This window comes from Pleurodeles waltl, chromosome 5, assembly GCF_031143425.1.
Source record: "Pleurodeles waltl isolate 20211129_DDA chromosome 5, aPleWal1.hap1.20221129, whole genome shotgun sequence".
Classification (NCBI taxonomy): Eukaryota; Metazoa; Chordata; class Amphibia; order Caudata; family Salamandridae; genus Pleurodeles; species Pleurodeles waltl.
This window is the reverse complement of record NC_090444.1, coordinates 971115894-971136343: the sequence shown is the minus strand read 5'-3', so window position 1 is coordinate 971136343 and position 20450 is coordinate 971115894. Positions and strand designations below refer to the sequence as shown.

The following is a 20450-nucleotide window of genomic DNA, read 5'->3' as shown; positions in this document are numbered from 1 at the left end:
ATCCCTAACCTTATTTCAATAAATGTCTATATTTAATGTTAATAAAATGCTAGACAGGACTGTGCTGCTTCACATTTTTAGTGTTCTGCCATGGTATTTGAAGCCTGCTGATATTTCTCCAAGTACCGTATTTCAAGTTGTGTGAAAAATGTAAAACTTGTAAAATGTGTAAGTCAGTGTCTTTATGACATTTCTTTTTTCTCTTTCTCTTTGTAGGCAATTTCATTTTTCTTGGTGGGACGACAGTGCCCTGCTGTAGTTGATCAGCAAGACCATTTCTGGATCATCCAACATTTCAGCACTTAGCAGCTCCATGCAATGAGAAATGAATCAGTCATGACAAACTGTGAGAGTTTCTACAGTGAAAAGAACTGTACACTAGTTATGTTGAAATCATTATACTCAGTAATCTAATGCCTACAGACTATTGTGTGGACAGCTCAAAAGACAAGGATGAGGCTGCAGGCCTGACAGGGCTTGGACACTATGGGAGCAACCAAGCTTTAAAAGGCGCCACCTTAAACGCACTCCATGAGTCTGCCCACCTTTCCAGTGAACTAGCACTTACTGTCTTGTGTCACAAGATGAACACTGGGGAGACAGCCATAGGGCAGGAAGCTACCTCAATGCCTAGAGAAACGACTAAAATCACGAGTAGATGGCGACAGAAACATTTGCCTGTAAATCCAGTGAGCACTTTCGATGATCAAAAGGGACAGAGGCAGTTACAAATAGATCCTGAGAAAATTGGAAGCACAGCCCCAGCACAAGTTTTTAGTTCAGGGCAACTTGTGCCACCTATCGAAGCTGCACAGCAAGCCCTTGAGAAGCAATATGTCCATCATCGCCCAAGCTCTTACTCTTATCGGCACTCACTTTCTTTTCCTCAACACGTCTTGCACCAGAGGTTTGTGCACAGCACAAAGCCACATCAGAGCCTTGAAGGACATGCTTGGCCATTTCCTGGACACTTGCCCACAGGTGCCTCAGAGGACATTTTTCCCTTTCAGGTGCATGGCCAGGGTGGTGTGTATTCCAGAAAGAAGCTTTCCAGCATTAACTCAGCCTACAGCCAATATTCACAGAAATCTATTGAACAATTGGAAGACGCTCACAAGCGAGAGCAAAAACCCAAAAAGCCTGGTAAATACATTTGTCCATATTGCACAAGGGCCTGTGCCAAACCGAGTGTACTGAAAAAACACATTCGATCCCATACAGGTGAACGGCCATACCCTTGCATTCCCTGTGGGTTTTCTTTCAAGACAAAGAGCAATTTATACAAGCACAGGAAGTCTCACGCCCATGCAATCAAAGCAGGTCTAGTTCCTTTCACAGATGCCTCTGTATCTCGATTAGACCTGGAGGCGGCATGCATTGACGTGGAAGCAGATATAGCATCTGATGGCGATCAAAGCACTGACACTGACGAAGAGGGAATACTGTTCGTGGAAGGGTCTGGGCAACTGAGCCCCAGTCCGCACATCCCAATAGATATGATTAACAAGCTTGGTGAAGCATTTGATCCCAGCTTTCATGGATCGACTGAAGAATTAGGTGGGTCAATGAAGGTTCCAATTTTGATCATCCCAAAAAGCGGGATTCACCTGCCACTTGAAAGGGCACCGTACATAGCATCTGAAGTTATGCAGAATCCATTGCTGACTAGTAAGACAGACGAGTCTCACACCGTAAAACAGAAACTTGCACTAAAATTGTCAGACAAGGAGAAGAAAGGACAAGATTCTGAGCAGTCCCTGAACCTGTTGAGCCCTCACAGCAAAGGTAGCACCGATTCTGGGTACTTTTCTCGCTCAGAAAGTGCAGAGCAGCAAATCAGCCCTCCTAACACAAATGCCATGTCCTATGAAGAAATTATTTTTGGGAAGTACTGCCGGCTGAGTCCACGAGCTGCACTTGCTGTGACGACAGGAAGCCTGGATGGTGATACCATTTCCAAGGAAGGCACTGTGGAGCCACAAACACTTATAAATCCCACATTAGATGTCAAGGCAATGGAAGAACGTCTCTCTCAGCTAAGTGCAGGCAGAGAAGGTGCACTTGATCCAGGAAGGTTTAACACCATCAAATCTAGCTCTTTATCCAGTGGCCACAGTGTTGAATCTTGCAAATCCCATACTGCGATGGAACCCAGCAAAGGTGAGGCCGTCTTTTTTTCTGAAAGTCACCAGGGTAATGCCACAACACTTTTAGAAGCACCTTCAGAAACATCGCCGCTCATCCGGAGCAATTCCATGCCTACTGCTTCAGCAACCAATTTGAGTATCCCACTTTCAATGAGAGGAAGTCATTCCTTTGATGAGAGGATTACTGGTTCTGATGATGTTTTTTATCCTGGGGCAGGAGGTATACCCTCTCAGCGAATGTTACGCAGACAAGCCGCTTTTGAGCTACCCTCAGTACAGGAAGGACATTCGGACTCTGAACCTTATGGCAGAATAGGCAGAAGTAGTGTTTCCTCTGTCAGGTCTGCCATTAATGAAAGGGGTCCATCCTACATGGAAAAGAAGCTAGCTATGGGTGAAAGGGTAGTCTATGATTATGACACTTCTGGAAGGTCCCACAGACGATGGGATGAATCTGAAGTGCAGAAGCATGGTTACAGGGAAGTACAGTGGCTGGGTGGCATGAGGCATGCTGGAGAATACGGGTTTGATATGACTGCTTCATCACAAGGATTGACATCCCGATACGGGAATATGTTTGAAACAAGAAAACGCAGGAAAGAGAAGAGTGTTGGTGATGAAGAAGATGCTCCCATGTTGTGCTGCAGCGGAACCGGTGTGCCTGCTACTGGCATAGCATCATCCGATTACGATTTAAAATCCCAAATCCGTGATGCAATGCGAAGTGCATTTGGTGCTGGTGGAGTCGATTCACCAGTCCATGGACAGTTAGAGCGATTTGAAACCTGCAGACCGCGCCCACAGTCTGCAAGTCCTGTACCTGAGGAGTCTTTCATCAGCACAGACCATGAGAAGACAGTAGACACAGGAAACAAAAAGGTGCCGGGAAATGTGATTTCTGTAATTCAGCATACAAACTCTTTGAGCAGGCCAAACTCTTTTGAAAGATCAGAATCTGCAGACCTTGTTGCCTGCCAGCAAGATAAACCTTACTCATCTTCAGAGGCAGGTGATAGCGAAATTGCAGACTCCCCGATGAATCCAGACTGGACTCAGAATGTTGAGCACACAGAAGGTGCTGGTAACCCACCCCCACCTCAACAGCCAACATACCACATGCCCCCTAGGCTTGTTCGACAGCATAACATACAAGTACCTGAGATCCGAGTGACAGAGGAGCCGGACAAACCAGAGAAAATCTCAGAACCACCCATTAAGGAACAAGAAAAACCAAATGAAGAGTTCCAGTGGCCACAGCGAAGTGAAACTCTGTCTCAGCTTCCTGCAGAAAAACTGCCACCAAAAAAGAAGCGTTTACGCCTTGCAGACCTTGAGCATTCATCTGGAGAATCTAGCTTTGAATCTGCTGGGACAGCTAGTCTTTCACGTAGCCCTAGCCAAGAGAGCAATCTGTCCCACAGTTCTAGTTTATCAATGTCCTTTGACCGGGAAGAGAACATCAAATCTACTTCTCCAATGAAGCAAGATGAGTTTGGGAAGCAGGCGGAGTTTTTAAGTGTGCCACCTGGCTCCTATTCCCTTTCTGTTCCAGGTCACCACCATCAGAAAGAAATGAGACGCAGCTCATCAGAACAGATGCCTTGCCCCTATCCTACAGAAATCCCAGAAATACGGAGCAAGTCTTTTGATTACGGCAATCTGACACATGCATCATCTCAAGGGGTGACTGTTGCAACGTTATCCCCATGTCGCGAGAGAAAAAAATGCTTCCTCGTCCGCCAAGCTTCTTTTAGTGGTTCCCCAGAAAGTCCTCAGACTGATCAAGGTGTGGAACAATATATTAAGCAAGAGCAGCTGGATCAGACACAGTCTAGTCGTCGGTCTGCACAGCTTGCGTGGCATCACTCCTCCTCCTCTTCTTCCTCAACCTCGTCTGGACTGCAGAATTCCAGTTTGTCTGAGGAGTCCACAAGGCAGGCTGATGGCCCACCTGCACAATCTAGTAGCAGCCCAACATACTATTCACATCTCTCCAAATACAGTACCAGTGAGGACATTACAAGGCTCACATTCATGCCGCAAGCACCTTATATTTCTAGCAGATACTCAACCGAGCAGCAACACACGTTTGCACATCAAGATAAAGTCCAGTTTCCCTCATTGCACAGCACTTTGTTCCAGTTGCCTCACCCTGCAGTCTGTTTGGCCCATCTACCAGTTCCACATCCTGTTTTGTGGCAATCATGTGCAGACCCTTTACAAAGGCATTTCCATCATCAGCTACAACAGCTGCAAAAGGTTTATGGAAAGCACCCGCCGGTGCATTCTCTGCAGAAAGAACATCACCCTGGCTATCATCCGGAGCACATGAAAGAACAAGGTGGGAAGAAAATTGGTAACTACCCGCCCTCTCAGGAGAAACCTTACCAAGGTTTTTCAGAAACAGCTTTGCCACATGTTAGAAATAACCATGCCAGTATACAAATGGATCGCACCAGTGCATCAAACGACAACACTGCTGACCAGCAATTACAAACAGCATTAGTACCGCAGCTCGGAGGAACACTCCATTCTCTATCAGGAGCTGTTGTACCTGTTAGAATTCAGACTCATGTGCCATCCTATGCTAGCATCATGTACACAAGTATTTCACAGATTCTTGCTACACATGCTCAGACCCACAGCCCATCGATTGTGATCTGTAAAGTGGCTGCAAATACATCTGAACGGACATTGGCAACAACTGCAGCTATGCGAGGAATGGGGATCAATATTGCCCAGATGTTTGGTCAGCATAGCGGATTGGAAGAGTATCCTTTATGGAAAGTTCCACGCACTTTACCCCTTGGGCTGGACACTGCAATCCCACTGTGTTTGGCATCAAGTACTGATGCTGCTTCTACCCTTGGGGGAAGTAAACGTATGCTTTCCCCAGCCAGCAGCTTGGAGCTCTTTGTAGAAACCAAACAACAGAAACGAGTCAAGGACGAGAAAATGTATGGGCAAATTGTTGAAGAACTTAGTGCAGTAGAACTGACCAACACTGATGTCAAAAAGGGTCTGCTAAGGTCTCCTAAGCCTCTGCTGGTTCGACAGTGCCGCACTACTGTATCAAAAGACACCATAACTTCTGCCCTCTCCTTGTCTCCATTCCCTTTGCAGGAGGTTTTGCCCCCAAGCTTGCAAACTGCAGAACCATCCCCATCGAACCAGGAGAAGCTTTCTAGATCTGATTCAAAGTCCCAAGACGAAGATTTCAGTGACACGCCTGAGGGTAGAATGTCTCCAGGTGATATTGATGATGAAGAAACAGCTTCTGACATGAGCCTGAGTCCACAGAGATCCTCATCAACGCCATGTGAACTCGAGCAAGATGATCAGCCTAAGGTAAAGAAGTCTCCTTGCAGCATGTCACCATATAATACGCCTAATACCAGCCTGAATGAAACAGCTGTGGTCTCAACTATTCTACTGACTGATGCCCTAGACATACAAAATATTCTACAGTTCCCCAGCCTCCGCACCACTACAACTGTCAGCTGGTGCTTCCTAAATTATACAAAACCCAACCATGTCCAGCAGGAAACACTCAAGTCATCTGTCTATACTTCTTGGTGCATTAGTCCAAGTAACCTCAATCCATCTGGGCTCAACACCAGGACTACACTAGCTCTGCTGAGGTCGAAGCAACGAAACACCATTGAAATTTATACAATGACAGTGATGCACCGGCCGGGGACCGGCAAGTTAACATCATCAAGCACATGGAAACAACAGTATGGCCAGGTAAAGAAAGTTCATTGATACATTTTAATCAGCATATACAAACTGCATCCACACATGTATTTGTTGTACCTGATTTTTAATGCAGTAGCCGCAGTTCCCACCCACCGTTTGCATGAGTGGTATCTCTTGTTTGGCATCTCAGCTGTTTACACTAGTATAGTAGGCATGAAGACTGAAACACCTTTTGGTTCTGCAGATGTGGTCTTTGCATTCAAAGAGTTGGCTCATTATGTCATGCATTTGTACTAGTTCTTTGCCAAACAGACATATTGGTGAGTCTTTATTTTCAATCTTTTGAACTGGTTTACTCTCCCACCCTTTGTATCAGATGTACTTTTATGTGCAGGAGTCACTTAATAGAGTAAGCTAACAATACTGAAACCAATGAGAATGATATACAAAAATCTCATCAATATGTTTGTGCCTCTGGTTAATTATTGTGCTTAACTCGGAAATGCTGTGATGAATAAATTTGCTAAATAAGGCAATACTACCCATTTAGCTTCTGAGGGGACACTGGATAGTGTCATCTCGGCCAACAATGTTCCCCTCCCTGGTGTCCTTTGATTTGGCTATTCCTCCTCTCTTTAGCAAAGAAATGTAGTTTCAGTCTGGTGGGTGGAAAAGCATGTAAGGTGGTTACTCCCTTCCCCTTAACGAATTTGCTTGTTGTAATATGATATATCTAATGTTTCTGCACTGCTGTTCCTTAAGCTTAAACCCGAATCATCCCATTTGAGCAAACTCGACAAGAAGTCAATGGGCAACTTAAAAGAAAGATCAAGAGGAGATGGTACTGGAGACAAAGAGCTGACATCGAAACAGATGGAACCAATAAGAATCAAAATCTTTGAAGGAGGGTAAGGAAATATCTAGTTATCCATGTTCAGCCAACATTAATTTTTTGTTCCTTTGTTTCAGCGGGGACTCCCCTTTAAGACTATATCTTAGCACCTTCACTTGCATCTCTTTTGATCAGGCTATATTTCAGTGTGGTGCCAAGGTCCTAACCATATAGACAGGGCAGTAGTCAGAATGAGCCTTGTCCTTTTTGTAATATCATGTCCCTGCATATTTGTGTGCCACGAAGATGGAAGATCTCCTCTACTATGAGGAGCTAATCATTAGCCATATTGGTACCATATTGCTGTTATTCCTCAAATCTGGACTGAAACTACAAATTCTCAGGTGATGCTGCAATGACCGTCGTCTCATTCTAGTATCTGTCTGTGGGTGCTACAGTCTGCATTGGCCTGGGTGCTACAGTCTGTCTTGGCCCTCTGACGGTGTAACAGCTCCCTTAACCCTCAGTGAGATTTTGGTAATGTCTACTCGATGTGATACCCCTGAAAACAACCACTTCCCTCGTTGCATGATCATACCCTTTGCCAAGAGCTGTGTTAAAAATCCAACAGGAGCGGGAGGGGGCCCTCTCGTGTAATAAAAGCAAAAGTATGTCAACCCGAGTGTTGCTTAGGAGCAAACAGTGCTTCCGAGGCCAATTTGATTTTGTGGAAAGTAGTCTGACAGTCAATTTATATCTTTAAAAAAAACTGCTACAAAAAATTGGCAACAAGGAGAAAGTGACATTAAATCTGGCTTAATTGATAGCTAGGATTACATTTTAAAATATCTTATTGGGTTTAAGGCACCTGCTGCACAGATCTCTGTGTGTCTGGTAAATCTTGTGGAATAATAGTAATGGTTAGATAACCTTGGTGGTTAATGCACTTGCTGGAGAGATCAAAGTTTTGTCTAGTCACAGTTTTGATTCAAAGTGGCATAGATGGTTAATGTGTTTTCTGCAAAGCACACCTTGTAAATGCAGATGACAGATTTTTATTATATGTAAAAAGGAAATTGGGTTACGGATTTTAACACAGATCCTTGTGTTACCTGCAGTTCATAAACTGCTACCCTTCTTTATAGCACAACCCTTCTAATATAGCACAGTCATCTATGAAAGACATATGACTCGTACAAATTGTAATCCTCACTTCACAGTAGCGTGCAACTCGATAAGAAGTGCATTGATGCCTTGTCAGGAGTAATAAGCGATATATAAATATAATTCCAATTACATCCTGCACATTGATTTACACATGTATGATTTATTAATATTTTACTGTGTGTGTGTGTGTGTGTGATGTAAAGCACCCATACACCCTAATCGGAATGAGTCGCACTATAAAATAATTCATTAAAAAAAATAGTGCAATTTAAATTTGTGTGTGTGTGTAAATACTCGTCCGGACCAATGCATCAGACATTCTTAAAGTGCATACATATGCACAGCAACTGAACAAAGTCAAAAGCTTGCCTCCAAATCGCAGCTTCTTTTAAGTACTTGTGAAAAGATAACCTGTGCCTTTGTTTCCTCTAAATTGCTTTGGCACCTGTGTGAGGCTCTGGTAGCTCCCAGCCAGGATCACTGTGAAACAGCAGGAGAGCTGATGGCCCATTAAATTCCGTCTTTGTTTTGGGGCCAAATGGAATTTTAAACATGAATCCCACCCCCTTCCTGCCTGCACATTGCTGCTGTGAAGGGAAAATAGACAACGTGCAGACGCTGCTATGCCCTGGTGTTGGCAAATTACACCGGGACAATTATTTTACTGGGACCCAACTTCTTGGCAGGGGGATGGCGTCCACCCTGTGAAATTAGTAGGTGGACGTGTCCACCCACGTGTACCCCCGACTTGTGCCCTGTTTTAGAAATAAGCTATACAGGTGGGGCATAAGAAAGTAAGCATGTTCATATATCCACAAAACCATTGGAAAGGGTGTTTTTTATGTTGTAGAAGTGCAACTGACACAGGCCTCACCATGCTGAAAATGTGACAACACATACAGATGATGTGTATTAAACCTTTTTGTATCACCTCCTTGTGTCATACGGTATTCAGTGGCGGAGGTTAGCATGATGTGCAGGCAACTGGCAGTGTAGGTCACCTGTTGGATAACGGGTGCCCCTTCCTTGACTAACCCTGCCTGGGCGTGGATGGCCTAGTAAGAACTGTCACAGTAAACACCAAAGATTGTTCCTGGTTTGGTATAATTGTTAACCTGGTGCCTTGTGGGACGTTTGCTTGTTTGGGGATACCCACCCTAAGGCAGACAATCACAGGCCTGACTGTGAAAGGAGCGAGCAAGTTGGCATCAGTATGATGCAGGAACTTCTAAAAGTAAAATAAGACATATACATGTCCCTAACATAATGAATAACGCGCTGTGCAAAAAATTAGAACAACCCAGGTAACCTGCAAAAACGTCCAATCCAGGTATTGTGTAAAGAACCTTAAACATTAAGTACATTACCTGTGGGGAGGTACTGGAAAAGCATATTAGTTCTAGATTTGAACAGCTATACACAATACTTTACTTAAAAAATAAACTCCCCCATATTGCAGTGAACAGGGCATAGCCCTGGGAATCGACCCCAGTGCCCACACCTCAAGGCAGAAAAAGTGAGAAAACTCAGCTAAATAATGGGACTCTTGCGGACTGATGTTGGGATGTGCTGAAAGTGCTCACATTCTGTAGTTGAAGTGTTGCCGTTCCAAGACTGAGCAACGTTCATGGTAGCCCTAAGTCGGTTCAACACATCACACCTAGAGAAGTAAATCACTGATGAGCAGAAAATCAATTTTGACATACTACCCATCAACGTGAGATGATGTGACTAGGGGCCTTTGAATAAGCAGAACAGCTACCTCTGACAGTGGTGGAAACTTGTAGTATCCAAAAACAATCCCGAACAAGAAGTACTTCATTAGATGGGCACTCTGCGAGGGTCTGCTGGAATGAAAAAGGCCCACCTGTAAACAGACTTGCAAATTTATCTACGGGAAGGGCTTTCCACTGCCTCCTCCTCAGTCCCACTTTTTCCTGGCTTATAATCGACCCTTCCAACATGTCTTCCTCTACTGTTCAGAGAATTTCCAAAGCTCAGGGTGGTAAAAATAAAAACCTCCTCGGCACAGCATAAGCTGCACATATAACCGGAGCCCGCTTTTGTCAGTCTTACATGCTCTTGTGGGGCGGTGGTTCAGAGTCCCCAGATGCCTCTCAGCCACCCTGTGCTGTCCAGGTGGCCGGAAGCTGCAGACACGGCATCCACCATCCTTGGCACTCCTGCAAAGCGGTAAGCCTCTCATGGGGTCCAGGGGCAGCTCTTCAATACTCCTGGACCGGGGAGCTGAAGTTGTTGCTTTCGCTCTTCACAGGCCATGGCCCATGGTGTCTTCTCCACTTTATGTGGTGTCAGGGTGATGGCACTCGTCTTCACAGATCCTTCCTCCTGACACACAGGTAGGGTCCCTGCAGCACATACAGCGTGATGGCACTTTCTCTTCATCACGGCTCCCACCTGGCATAGGGGCATCCCAGGCAGCATGAACAAGGTGACAGTCCTCTTTGGGTCACGATTATATACCTTCCCGCATGCACATCCTAGCACTCACATGCAACTGCTGTGCTAGTCCTCCTCCACTGTTCCATCTCTCAGGCACACGTACCTTTTTGTGCGCACATGCAACTGCTTGTCCTGTTCCTCCTATTCAGTACCATTTCCCAATCATGCATACATCCTCGCATGCACACGCAACTGCTCATGGTATTCCTCATGCACTGTACCATCTCTGAGGTGCACGTACATTTTTGCACATTCCCCAGTGCAGGCCAAGGGTCAAGTTAAGCACAAAGCAGTGGTATTTTACCAGGACAGGCCAGAATGCACCACTCTGTGACACAGGTAAAATTGACCTGTTCAGTCTACTGATCACTATAAACATAGTATGCTGCTACCACCACGCTTGTGCTAGTTAACATCAGGTAAAGACTATGACGTTATTCCACTTTAGGGTAACGTTTTAGATGCCCCTCTCGGTCTAAGTAGACTGCAGCCCATGAGACAGGCATAGGTATTACCACACATGCATGATCTGTGTTCACCCATGACCAAACTTCATTACCAAGGATCCAAATATCACCACCGCTGGGGCACTCAGGGCATCACCATGCGAGGGACATTTCTATCACAACAATAGAATTGTAAAGATGCAATAACTGTTCGGCATGACCATAGCAGAATGAATGTTCAAGTGTTCTCTTTAGGGTCTAAACGCCTACCACAGAGGCGTGTTTATATATGCATTAGAACAATTAAGTAAAACAAGTAGTCAAATGTATCTTTTTTATCGTTACTACCAACAGCTTCAAATCTAACGAGGATTACATATACGTGAGAGGTCGTGGGCGAGGCAAGTACATCTGTGAAGAATGTGGAATCCGCTGCAAGAAACCAAGCATGCTGAAGAAGCATATCCGCACTCACACTGATGTCCGGCCATACGTCTGCAAGCTCTGCAATTTTGCCTTCAAAACAAAAGGTACAGTACCCTTCATCTAACTGTACGAGATATCTTATTTGCACTCCTTGAGCCAAGATGGTTTTGGGATTGTCATACAGTGAGCAGAAATTTCAAAGGAAAAGTGGACTATCTGTTAATCTCCTCCATGTTCTTCGTTTGAAACATACCCAAGATCAACATGGTGGAAATGAGCTCTGGAAACAAGCTGGTTTAGCTGATGGTACTGACATCATTAATGGTATCACACCCAAGACTATCGGAAAGATTAAGAGCAATTTTTAACTTGTGACCAGAGGAAAATGATTAAACTTCAGACGCATTCAGGGCGGTATGCATGTCAACAGAGGATGTTCAGGCCAGTCTGTAGTAAGTAAGTTGGGCATCTGTGTGGATGAGAAGTACTCTCTAGATGGAGAATTCAGTAGCTATTTGGAGGGAGTCCACCTTTAGAGCTCTGCAAAAAAGCTAGATAAAACACATAGGGCCTCATGACAAGTTAAGTGCTATATTCGATCCCAGTGCAAACGTGTCTGCACAGGAATAGGAATTATGAGTTGTGTAAAAATTATAACACCCTCGTGGTTTTTCCCAGATAGATTTTGGCAGGTCAAAGCTGCTAAAATTTATTGGGAAAAGGAGTGAACAGATGCATTATTTGCGGTGTTAAATAGAGATTCAGCATGGTATGCCTCATTTTGATGTTGCAAGCTGGTGGTAGAAGGTATTTACTACATGTGGTAATAACCTCACCCTGGGGTAATAGCATTTACTGCTTGTGGTATAAATCCAATTGTATTTTTCCCAACTTGAAGTGAGTGCCAAAAGTGTTGACCTGCAGCTGTATTTGTCTATGTAATTTATGAGGTAGGTGAACAGCAAAAACATAGCCACAAAGCAGGAGAATACTACACCAAGTCAAAGACAAAGGAACAACCAATAATTGATTGCCTTTGGTGTGGTTTAACACCCTGCTGCATGATCGCACAACAGTGCATCGTGGTAGGTTCATTGCACTTCTTGAGCTCTGGAACCGGCACAGTTGTGAATCCCATTGTGAGTAGTTTGGCACGGACAATGAAGTAAGATGGCGTCATAAGTTTGAGGATACTGGTGTCAGGTCAATGGAGTTTGTGTAGATGTATTCCATGGAAGCCAGCATGCCCTGGTTGATATTTATGTATGGGTGTGGGGGGCATTCTGGACAGGCGGGGAGTTGTCACACATGTATGAGCGTGGTGGTTAGTAGTTGTGTTGGTACTGTAACTGGCAGCGCTAGTAGAGGCAATGGATGATTCAAGCTGCTATGTTCTCCTGATGACGGCCCTGGCACTCATTGTTACACAAACTAACCACTAGAGAAGAGCAGTATAGACTGGAGTGCTGGATTATGTCCCCTCTGGATTAGATCACCATTAGCCCTAGGTAAGGTCACCTCTACATTCCATGTCTCGTGCAGAGGTGACTTTGTCTAGGGTTTCGGATCATATTGCTCTTTCAGAACAGGGTTTGATTGCTCTGCATAAAGTTGATGTCCTTCAGAAATGGCATAAATAAGGGAACGTCTTGCTCAAGGTAGTGCCAGTGGTTCATTAACAAGTGTGAGCATTTAAGTTGCATTGTTTGTGCACTGTATATGTCTTTATCTCAAGTTCTGTAATTCACTGTCAAGGCTGCACTGGTACCGAAAATAGGTTTGGTACCAAAATAAAATGGGCCCCATTAACTAATCCCTTAGTTAAATAAGTGCCCACATTCTGCAAATGGGTCTGTTTTTAAACTGCTAAACACACTGTATAGGTGTTTTGTAAGGTATGGCAGACTGCATGCAATTGTGCTTGCTGAAATATCAGGTAAGTCAGCAGTAAAAGCCAGCCCAGCAGACCATAAAACAGGCCCACAAACAGGCGAAAGACCATCGAACACACAGTGATAGCCACAGACCTTCTAGCTTTTCCAGATTTCCCTAGAGGCCAGTCTGACCCTGTTCCCTATAGGTTGGAGAGCAGCGACCTGACCCGCGCAAATCTGTGGCCAGAGAGGGTTCAAAAGCATTGGAACTCCTTACAAACCCGAATTAAAAGCATTGAAGATCACTGCTTTTTGGAGGAACCTTGAAACCCCCTTTTCCCAACAACATGTCTCCTACCCGGAAAGCCAGTGGCTTCCTTTTCACGCACTTTTTACACTTTTCTTTTTCCCTGTGATCCTTTTCATATTTGTTTTGGGACTTCTTTTCACAGTTTGAGCTGTGTCCTGAAACTAGCGTGCTCCGAACCATCCTAGCGGGCACCTACGAGGAATATGTGACAGAACAACTAGGTCCTAAACAACTATAGCCTAAACCACTACTGCTAAACAACTAAAAAGTCTCTACAACTAAGTACTGAAAAACTACTGTCTGAACAACTATTGTGTCTGAATAACAATTGCCTGAACAACTAATATATATATATATTCTAAACAACTAATAAACCATAAAAACCAAAAGGAAAACCTTACCTTAAAATTAGTTGTTCAGGCAATTGTTATTCAGGCACAATTGTTGTTTAGACAGTAGTTGTTCAGTACTTAGTTGTAGAGACTTTTTAGTTGTTTAGCAGTAGTGGTTCAGGCAAGTAGTGGTTTAGACCTAGTTGTTCAGGATGTTTCCCCCTACGAGCACAGATCAGGCCAAAATTCCAAAGAAAAAATAAACGTATTGCTTTTGCACAGCAGTGGTGAGCAGGTTATGTGCTGTCTTTACCCTGCATCAGTAAGGCGCTACAGATTACAGAGCCAGAGGAAGTGACATTCTCAAACATCTTACTTATAGATGAAGAAGGTGGCATAAACAGAGGGTTTTTACTTTTGCTGTTGCAATAATATATCTTTCTGTTTCTGCTTGGTTGCTGTAAATATTCATTATTTCAAGATTTTACCGTGGAAGAAGGATTCCATAAACTCTCTCTCCTCACAGCTAAGCCATCTAGGGATCTCTGTACTAGACTTTGTGACTCCTCATGTAAATTCATTATCATCCACTGTCTCCGTGCCTGGCCCAACTGTCTACAGGGGAGCCTCAGCAGCTCCCTGGCTCACCTTATCCCTGTAACCACTGGCTAAGCTATTACTGCCATTTAATTGGTCCAAATGAAGGAAGCTTACATCCGTAAAATCCACTTATCCCAAGAAGGGCTAGACTGGACAGAAGATAACCCCCAGCAGAGTTAGAATGCGAGGAGCTGTTTTTAGGGATGAATTGACACGCTATCCACCCTGCCACAGAACCCTGAGGGAATGCACACAATTGTTTTTTAGATGCTAGCATAATTAGCTCCCACCCCCACAAATATAATAGACGGACTCGCTTGCTACGCTCACCCTCTACAATATGGGGCTGGTATGAATGCATTTTCCAAGGTTGCTTTTAGCTCTTAGTCCACTATCACAAGTGCCTAGCCAGTTATCCACTGCAACACCCCCTTGTCTCATGGTGGTGTGTTTGCAAGTTGTGGGGCCTTCACAACCCTCCATCATGCACAGAGAGGAGCTTATTTCCAGTGCCGGACTGCTACAAAATCCTGCCAACTGCACAGAGGAGCATATGAGAATTTCTCGTGCACATTTTGCAGCGTCCTGGTGAATGATGTTAACAACAGGCATGCACTACAGGAGAAATGCTCAGGCGTCCATGGGCTGAAGGAAAGTGCTTTTGTTGGCCCCCCCTATGGCTCGGTTTCAGACTGATGAATAATGAAAGAAACCAAAGAGTCCCCTGCGAGCCTCTCATCCACAGCCCCATTTATTATGGATAGAGACCCGATACCTCGTGCTTGCGCACATCAGTCAGGCAGGAACAGAGACATCCGAGCAAGGAAGCCATGAGTGTTCTTGTTCGCTGAAACCTGGAAGAGCGATGAAGCTCCCTCCTCTGTGCAGCCTCCACATCCGCCAGTGTTAGGGGTGGCAGCTTGCAAGGCTGCATGTGTCCTGAACCATTCTGCTGCAGAGTGTTATCTCAACTACATGCTCCCATCTTCCTCCTCCATACACTTGCAGCATTCACCACTTTAGGCTCCTTTTTAGTTTTTAAGGTCTTCTTATAATTGAAGCTATTAAATCCTGAAGCAAAACATACAAGAGAATGTTATTTCTTAATGCTAAAATGCTTTCTGCCCTAGAGATGCGTGCTGGTGCATCCAGGGTGGATTGCCCATTATTCTTACCAGGTTCATATACAGTTGATCGCCTTCCCAAGTCTTCAGGTCCGGTCAACTGCTGGGTTTGGGCTGTCTACCTACATGAGATCACATTCACTAAAGATACACTGCTTTTCAAAGCTGTGTTGGGCATTACCAATGATGTAGCAAGTCTGTCTTACGCTCTAATGCAAGCAAGGAAAATGGGTCCTCTTTCCCTTAAACATTTGATGGTAAAAAAATTGAGTAATATGTGGCCTTTGGCATCTGAATCTGGAGAGCCCTTATTTTTACTTTGCTATTCTGTTTTCAAGTTTTTATGGGGTATTGAAATGAGTGACTTTTTTAGGCTCTTGCCGCTGAAAGTTGATTGTATTTGATGGAATAGATGCGTTTGTTTCATAACTTAGTCAGAGATAAATTGACTTTATACTGGAAACCACAGTATTAATCATCGATGGCAATAAATAGGTGCTCAAGTCTCATCATTGGCTCTTGTCAATTGTGTCCTTGTCACATAATACTACCATGGGCCTCTTGTAGGAAAGAAGAACGGTCAGTTAAAGAAATTATGTCCAAAGCTGTATACCTGTGTTGTTGATGCGCACTGCTTGTTTGGGCAATAGCTTTACAGTTTGATGGCTTCCTTTGGAGAGATAGGGGAGAAATACAGTGTGTAATTGGTCAAGCATAAATAAATACGTGCAGAGGCTCAACCTTTTTCTTAGGATGCAGTTGATGCTGAATGCGGGTGTTGCCGAATACCAAGGCTGCCTATTCTTGATTCCACCACTTGCCTTTCTTCCCCCACCCTACACTTCCTGTTGCTTTATCTGACTCTCGCAGGTTCGCTCTTATCCAGCGCTTTCTCTCTCTGTCGCTGTTTCCGCACTTTTTCTTTCTACTTAGTCCTGCCTTTTCTGTCTTTCTCTCTCTTGTTCTGGGTCAATGTCCGATGATGAAAAATAAGTCCTGATCGCTAACATGAATGCTGGTGCCCACCACCGGCAACCGCCGCACAAATTAAGCATTAAAAGAGTACCCACCCCTCATGTTTCCCTACTGAGCTCCAGCAAGGTGTTTATTTGTAATAACGTAGCCGAAGCGACATTCCGCCTGCTTGGAGCGGAAACGGGCCGCACAGGCAGGGGTCTTCCACCTTGCGAGACCTCGCGGTGCGAACAGTAGGATCTCGCGGGAAGACGGGGAGTATCGGGCAGGGCACATCCTCAGAATTTGACTGGCGCTGCGCTTTTTGCAGCACTAGGCGATCGAGAAATGTCGGCTCCTAACACCGTAGCAACAAATAAAGGAATTTAAACGGTTTTATGGTGACAAAATGCTGGGCACTCCTGCAAACTCTCACGGGAGGTCATCTTTCAAACGAATCTTTTCAAAGGGGTTTCTATTGGCAAATGTAGTGGGCTTGGGGGAGACCATCCCATGAAAAGAGGCCGCTGGCAAGTCTGCCTTAAAAGAGGTAGCTTGCCTGTAAAATGGGCAGCTGTGTCATCGTAGAGCACTTCCTTTTTTTCATTTATAGAAACAAATGGTTTCATTTTTTATGTCTTCACCACCTCGCCCCTCGCATAATGGTAGCAGCCGTTTCAGCCAAAGTGCCCATGTCTGCGGCTGGCGAGCTGAGTGCATGATTATGTCATCACCCGATGAAAGCGGTGCGCTCACCCCGTCCATCTGTTCAGCCTGTCTGCCTGGAAGGGGTCACTTTCAAAATGTTTTTTCTGACAAATGTATCATTGCAGCATATAAAAAAAAACGAAATCTGAAGTGCTGTTGTAATACAGAAGGTCGAGTAGGACGTAAGGGGCAATCGCTGGATGCTGCAGGAAAGGCGAACCCAGTGGAGCGAGTGGTATTCCATAAAAACTGGGGACCAGCCAGTGCTTAATTTGTGCTTGTTGTTTCCGGTGCTGAGCACCGGCACTTATTTTTGAGGACTGGGGCTTAGTCTTCTGCCTCAAGCATTTGCTGCGAGCAAAATACACACATGGGAAAGACGGAGAAAGGGAAAAACGAAAAAGCGTCACAAAGGGAGAAAGCAGAAAGCTGCAAGAGTGATCTGAAGCGCTGGGAGTGGCTTTAAATGGATTAATGAGGCCCTAGATGACTTCAGGATTATGCTGCCTCCGTATTCCGTGCTCACACATTTAACTGCAGCAGCCGCGTGTTTCAGAAGGGAGCTCTGAGCACCTGCACTTTTCTATTTACAAATTAAGCACTGGGACCAGCTTGTCCCTGTGTGAAATAAGACGGGAAGAGTCGTTCATTTCCTCTTTTAAAGAGCCATTAGCTCCTTTTTGCCCGAGTTTTTTCCTACTTGCAGCCATTGTCTTTGTTGGGTATTGTTCATGTGTTAGACCTGGTATTCCTGGTGTATGCATGTAGAGGCCAGAGATCCTCTTGCATTTATTGAGTTATGATCGGGGCAACTGGAATAGTGCGGCAATGGAGGACCAAATTATGTCACCGGATTGGGTTATTATGTGGAACGAAAGTGCACATTATCCATCTGATGGTGAATTATTTCTCAAGTGTGCTAAATGCATAATTGTGTGGAAAGCCCCACGGACGCAGATTCACTTAATTCCAGTGCTCCCGGTCATGATGTAAGAATGCAGATCACAAAATCAAAACAACACAGACCTGAGTAATAGGGTCTGTTGTTAAAAAAATCAGAAAATATTGCCATTGTGGTAGGCTTGTTATTAACAATAGTGACATCCATTTATATGATATTTCAAAGTTTCCTTAGTTTTTACAGATAACCAGTGGGAAGATTGTATCCTTTGGTCATTATTACAAAATACGGCTGTTGTAGGTGCCAGAGAAGTTTCCTGAAAACAACATAAAGGGGGTCATTCTGACCATGGCGGTAATTACCGCCATGGCGGAGGTCGGCGGTAGCACCGCCAACAGGCTGGCGGTGCACCGCTGGGCATTCTGACCGCGGCGGTTCAGCCGCGGCCAGAAACGGAAAGTCGGCGGTGTACCGCCGACTTTCCGCTGCCCGTCTGAATCCTCCATGGCGGCGGAGCACGCTCCGCCGCCATGGGGATTCTGACACCCCCTACCGCCATCCTGTTCATGGCGGCGAGAGCCGCCATGAACAGGATGGCGGTAGGGGGTGCCGCGGGGCCCCTGGGGGCCCCTGCCGTGCCCATGCCAATGGCATGGGCACGGCAGGGGCCCCCGTAAGAGGGCCCCAAAAAGTATTTCAGTGTCTGCCCAGCAGACACTGAAATACGCGACAGGTGCAACTGCACCCGTCGCACCTTCCCACTCCGCCGGCTCAATTCTGAGCCGGCATCCTAGTGGGAAGGTTGATTTGCCCTGGGCTGGCGGGCGGTCTTTTGGCGGCCGCCCGCCAGCCCAGGGCAAATGTCAGAATCACCGCTGCGGTCTTTCGACCGCGGTGCGGTGTTCTGACGGCGGTACCTTGGCGGACGGCCTCCGCCGTCCGCCAAGGTCAGAATGACCCCCAAAGTGTATAAACCATTACCACCTTGATTCCAAAGAAGGGCTTTGTTTCCAGACTATCCCATCTTAGGAGGAAAAGTCCCAAAATTCCTCCTTCTTTCTTTTCTCTCTCTGCCTTTCTTACAGTATTTCTTCAACCATCCTCCATTCCTTCCTTATTTTGATTGTTCGTCTCACTTTGTTATACCTTTCTTTTTTCCAACTTCGTGCAATTTTCTTTCTTTCATTTTATCTCAGTCTATCTGCTTTCTTCTTATTGGTTTCTTTCTTGTGCTCTCTTTATTCTTGTTTTAGGTCTCCCTGAGACAGTGAATGTACTGTCACTTTCGAGGCATTTGGTTTCCTTACAGGGGATTTAGAGCCCACCTTCAGAGCCTGCCCATTGTTTATCATAGGTTGGCTTCATCACTCTAATTGTTCCTAGCTTCTCTTTACCGTCTTCACCTCCTCTTTGTGTGTTCATCCCTTCCGTGGAGCATGGCCAAATACTGCTTTCTTGCCCAGTGCCCTCCCACTGCTTGTGCTTTTGGAGCTACTATTTTCTTTTTGCTGCAGCACTCTGTGAGAGTGCATGTGTTTTCAGGCCGTCCTGCTGCGTGTTGTTGCTTGCCCCTCCCATGTTGATATTGCTCCGTCCCTCATGCCCTTTCCCACGTTGTTGTTGCTTCCCCTGTCCTTCCAGCATTGTTGTTGCACCCCCCCTTCGACTCTCTCCTACATTAATATTGCTTGCAGTCTCTGTCCTGCGTTGTTATTTCTTGCCCTGTCCCTCCTGCCCCTCCCACATTTTTGTTGCTTGTCCAGTCCCTCCCATGCTCCGTCCCTCATGACTGGGTGTTGTTGTTGATTTCTCTGTCACTCCTTTGTTGTTATTGCTTGCCCCATCACTCCCCGCCCCTCTGGCATTGTTGTTGCTTGCCTCTGTCACTCCTACTCCTTCCTGCATTGCTGTTCGCCCCCGTAACTGCCATAACTTCCTGCTTTGTTGCTTACTCCGTCCTTAAACCCTCCTCCCTTGCTGTTGTTACTTCCCCCCTCCCAAAACCCTCCTGCGTTGTTGCTTGCCCTGTATCTCAATCCCCCGTGTTGCTCCTTGCTTGCTCTCGCCCATCTCGTGCATTGTTGCTTGCTTTCCCTTCCCAGGTTGCTGCTTCTTGCCCTGTCCTTCCCCCTGCCTCCCATATTGCTGCAGCTCGCCCATCCCATCCAGCTCCTCCTCATTGTTGCTACTAGCCCCCATCCCTCCCTATTGTTGCTTGCCAAAGTCCCTTCCACCCCTTCGTGCGTTGTTGTTTGCCTCTCCCTTCCCACTAGCAAAAGAACACTGCGGTACGGCCAGCGCAGCAGCACCATATTGTTTTTCTTTCTAACTTTCAGCCATGCCGCACAACAACCATGCTTCTGTCCAGCATAGCTAAAAAATATTGACTAAGCCAATAGCTCTGGCTTAGGCAAGACAAATTGGTTTTGCCAATGCTTGTTTTATTTAAATGAGTTCCCTCTTTATG

General features: G+C 45.5%; 1 protein-coding gene across 3 annotated transcripts in view; it reads left to right on the top strand.

Annotated features, from left to right (window-relative positions):
- Nucleotides 1-20450, top strand: part of HIVEP2 (HIVEP zinc finger 2) — a 420117-nt gene that overhangs the window by 384251 nt on the left and 15416 nt on the right. For all 3 annotated transcript variants that reach the window (XM_069235113.1, XM_069235111.1, XM_069235114.1), the window contains 3 exons: nucleotides 217-5894; nucleotides 6609-6754; nucleotides 11109-11284. In XM_069235113.1, coding sequence (XP_069091214.1) covers nucleotides 414-5894; nucleotides 6609-6754; nucleotides 11109-11284 — 5803 coding nt within the window. In that variant the 5' untranslated portion in view covers nucleotides 217-413. The remainder of the gene's footprint in view (nucleotides 1-216; nucleotides 5895-6608; nucleotides 6755-11108; nucleotides 11285-20450) is intronic.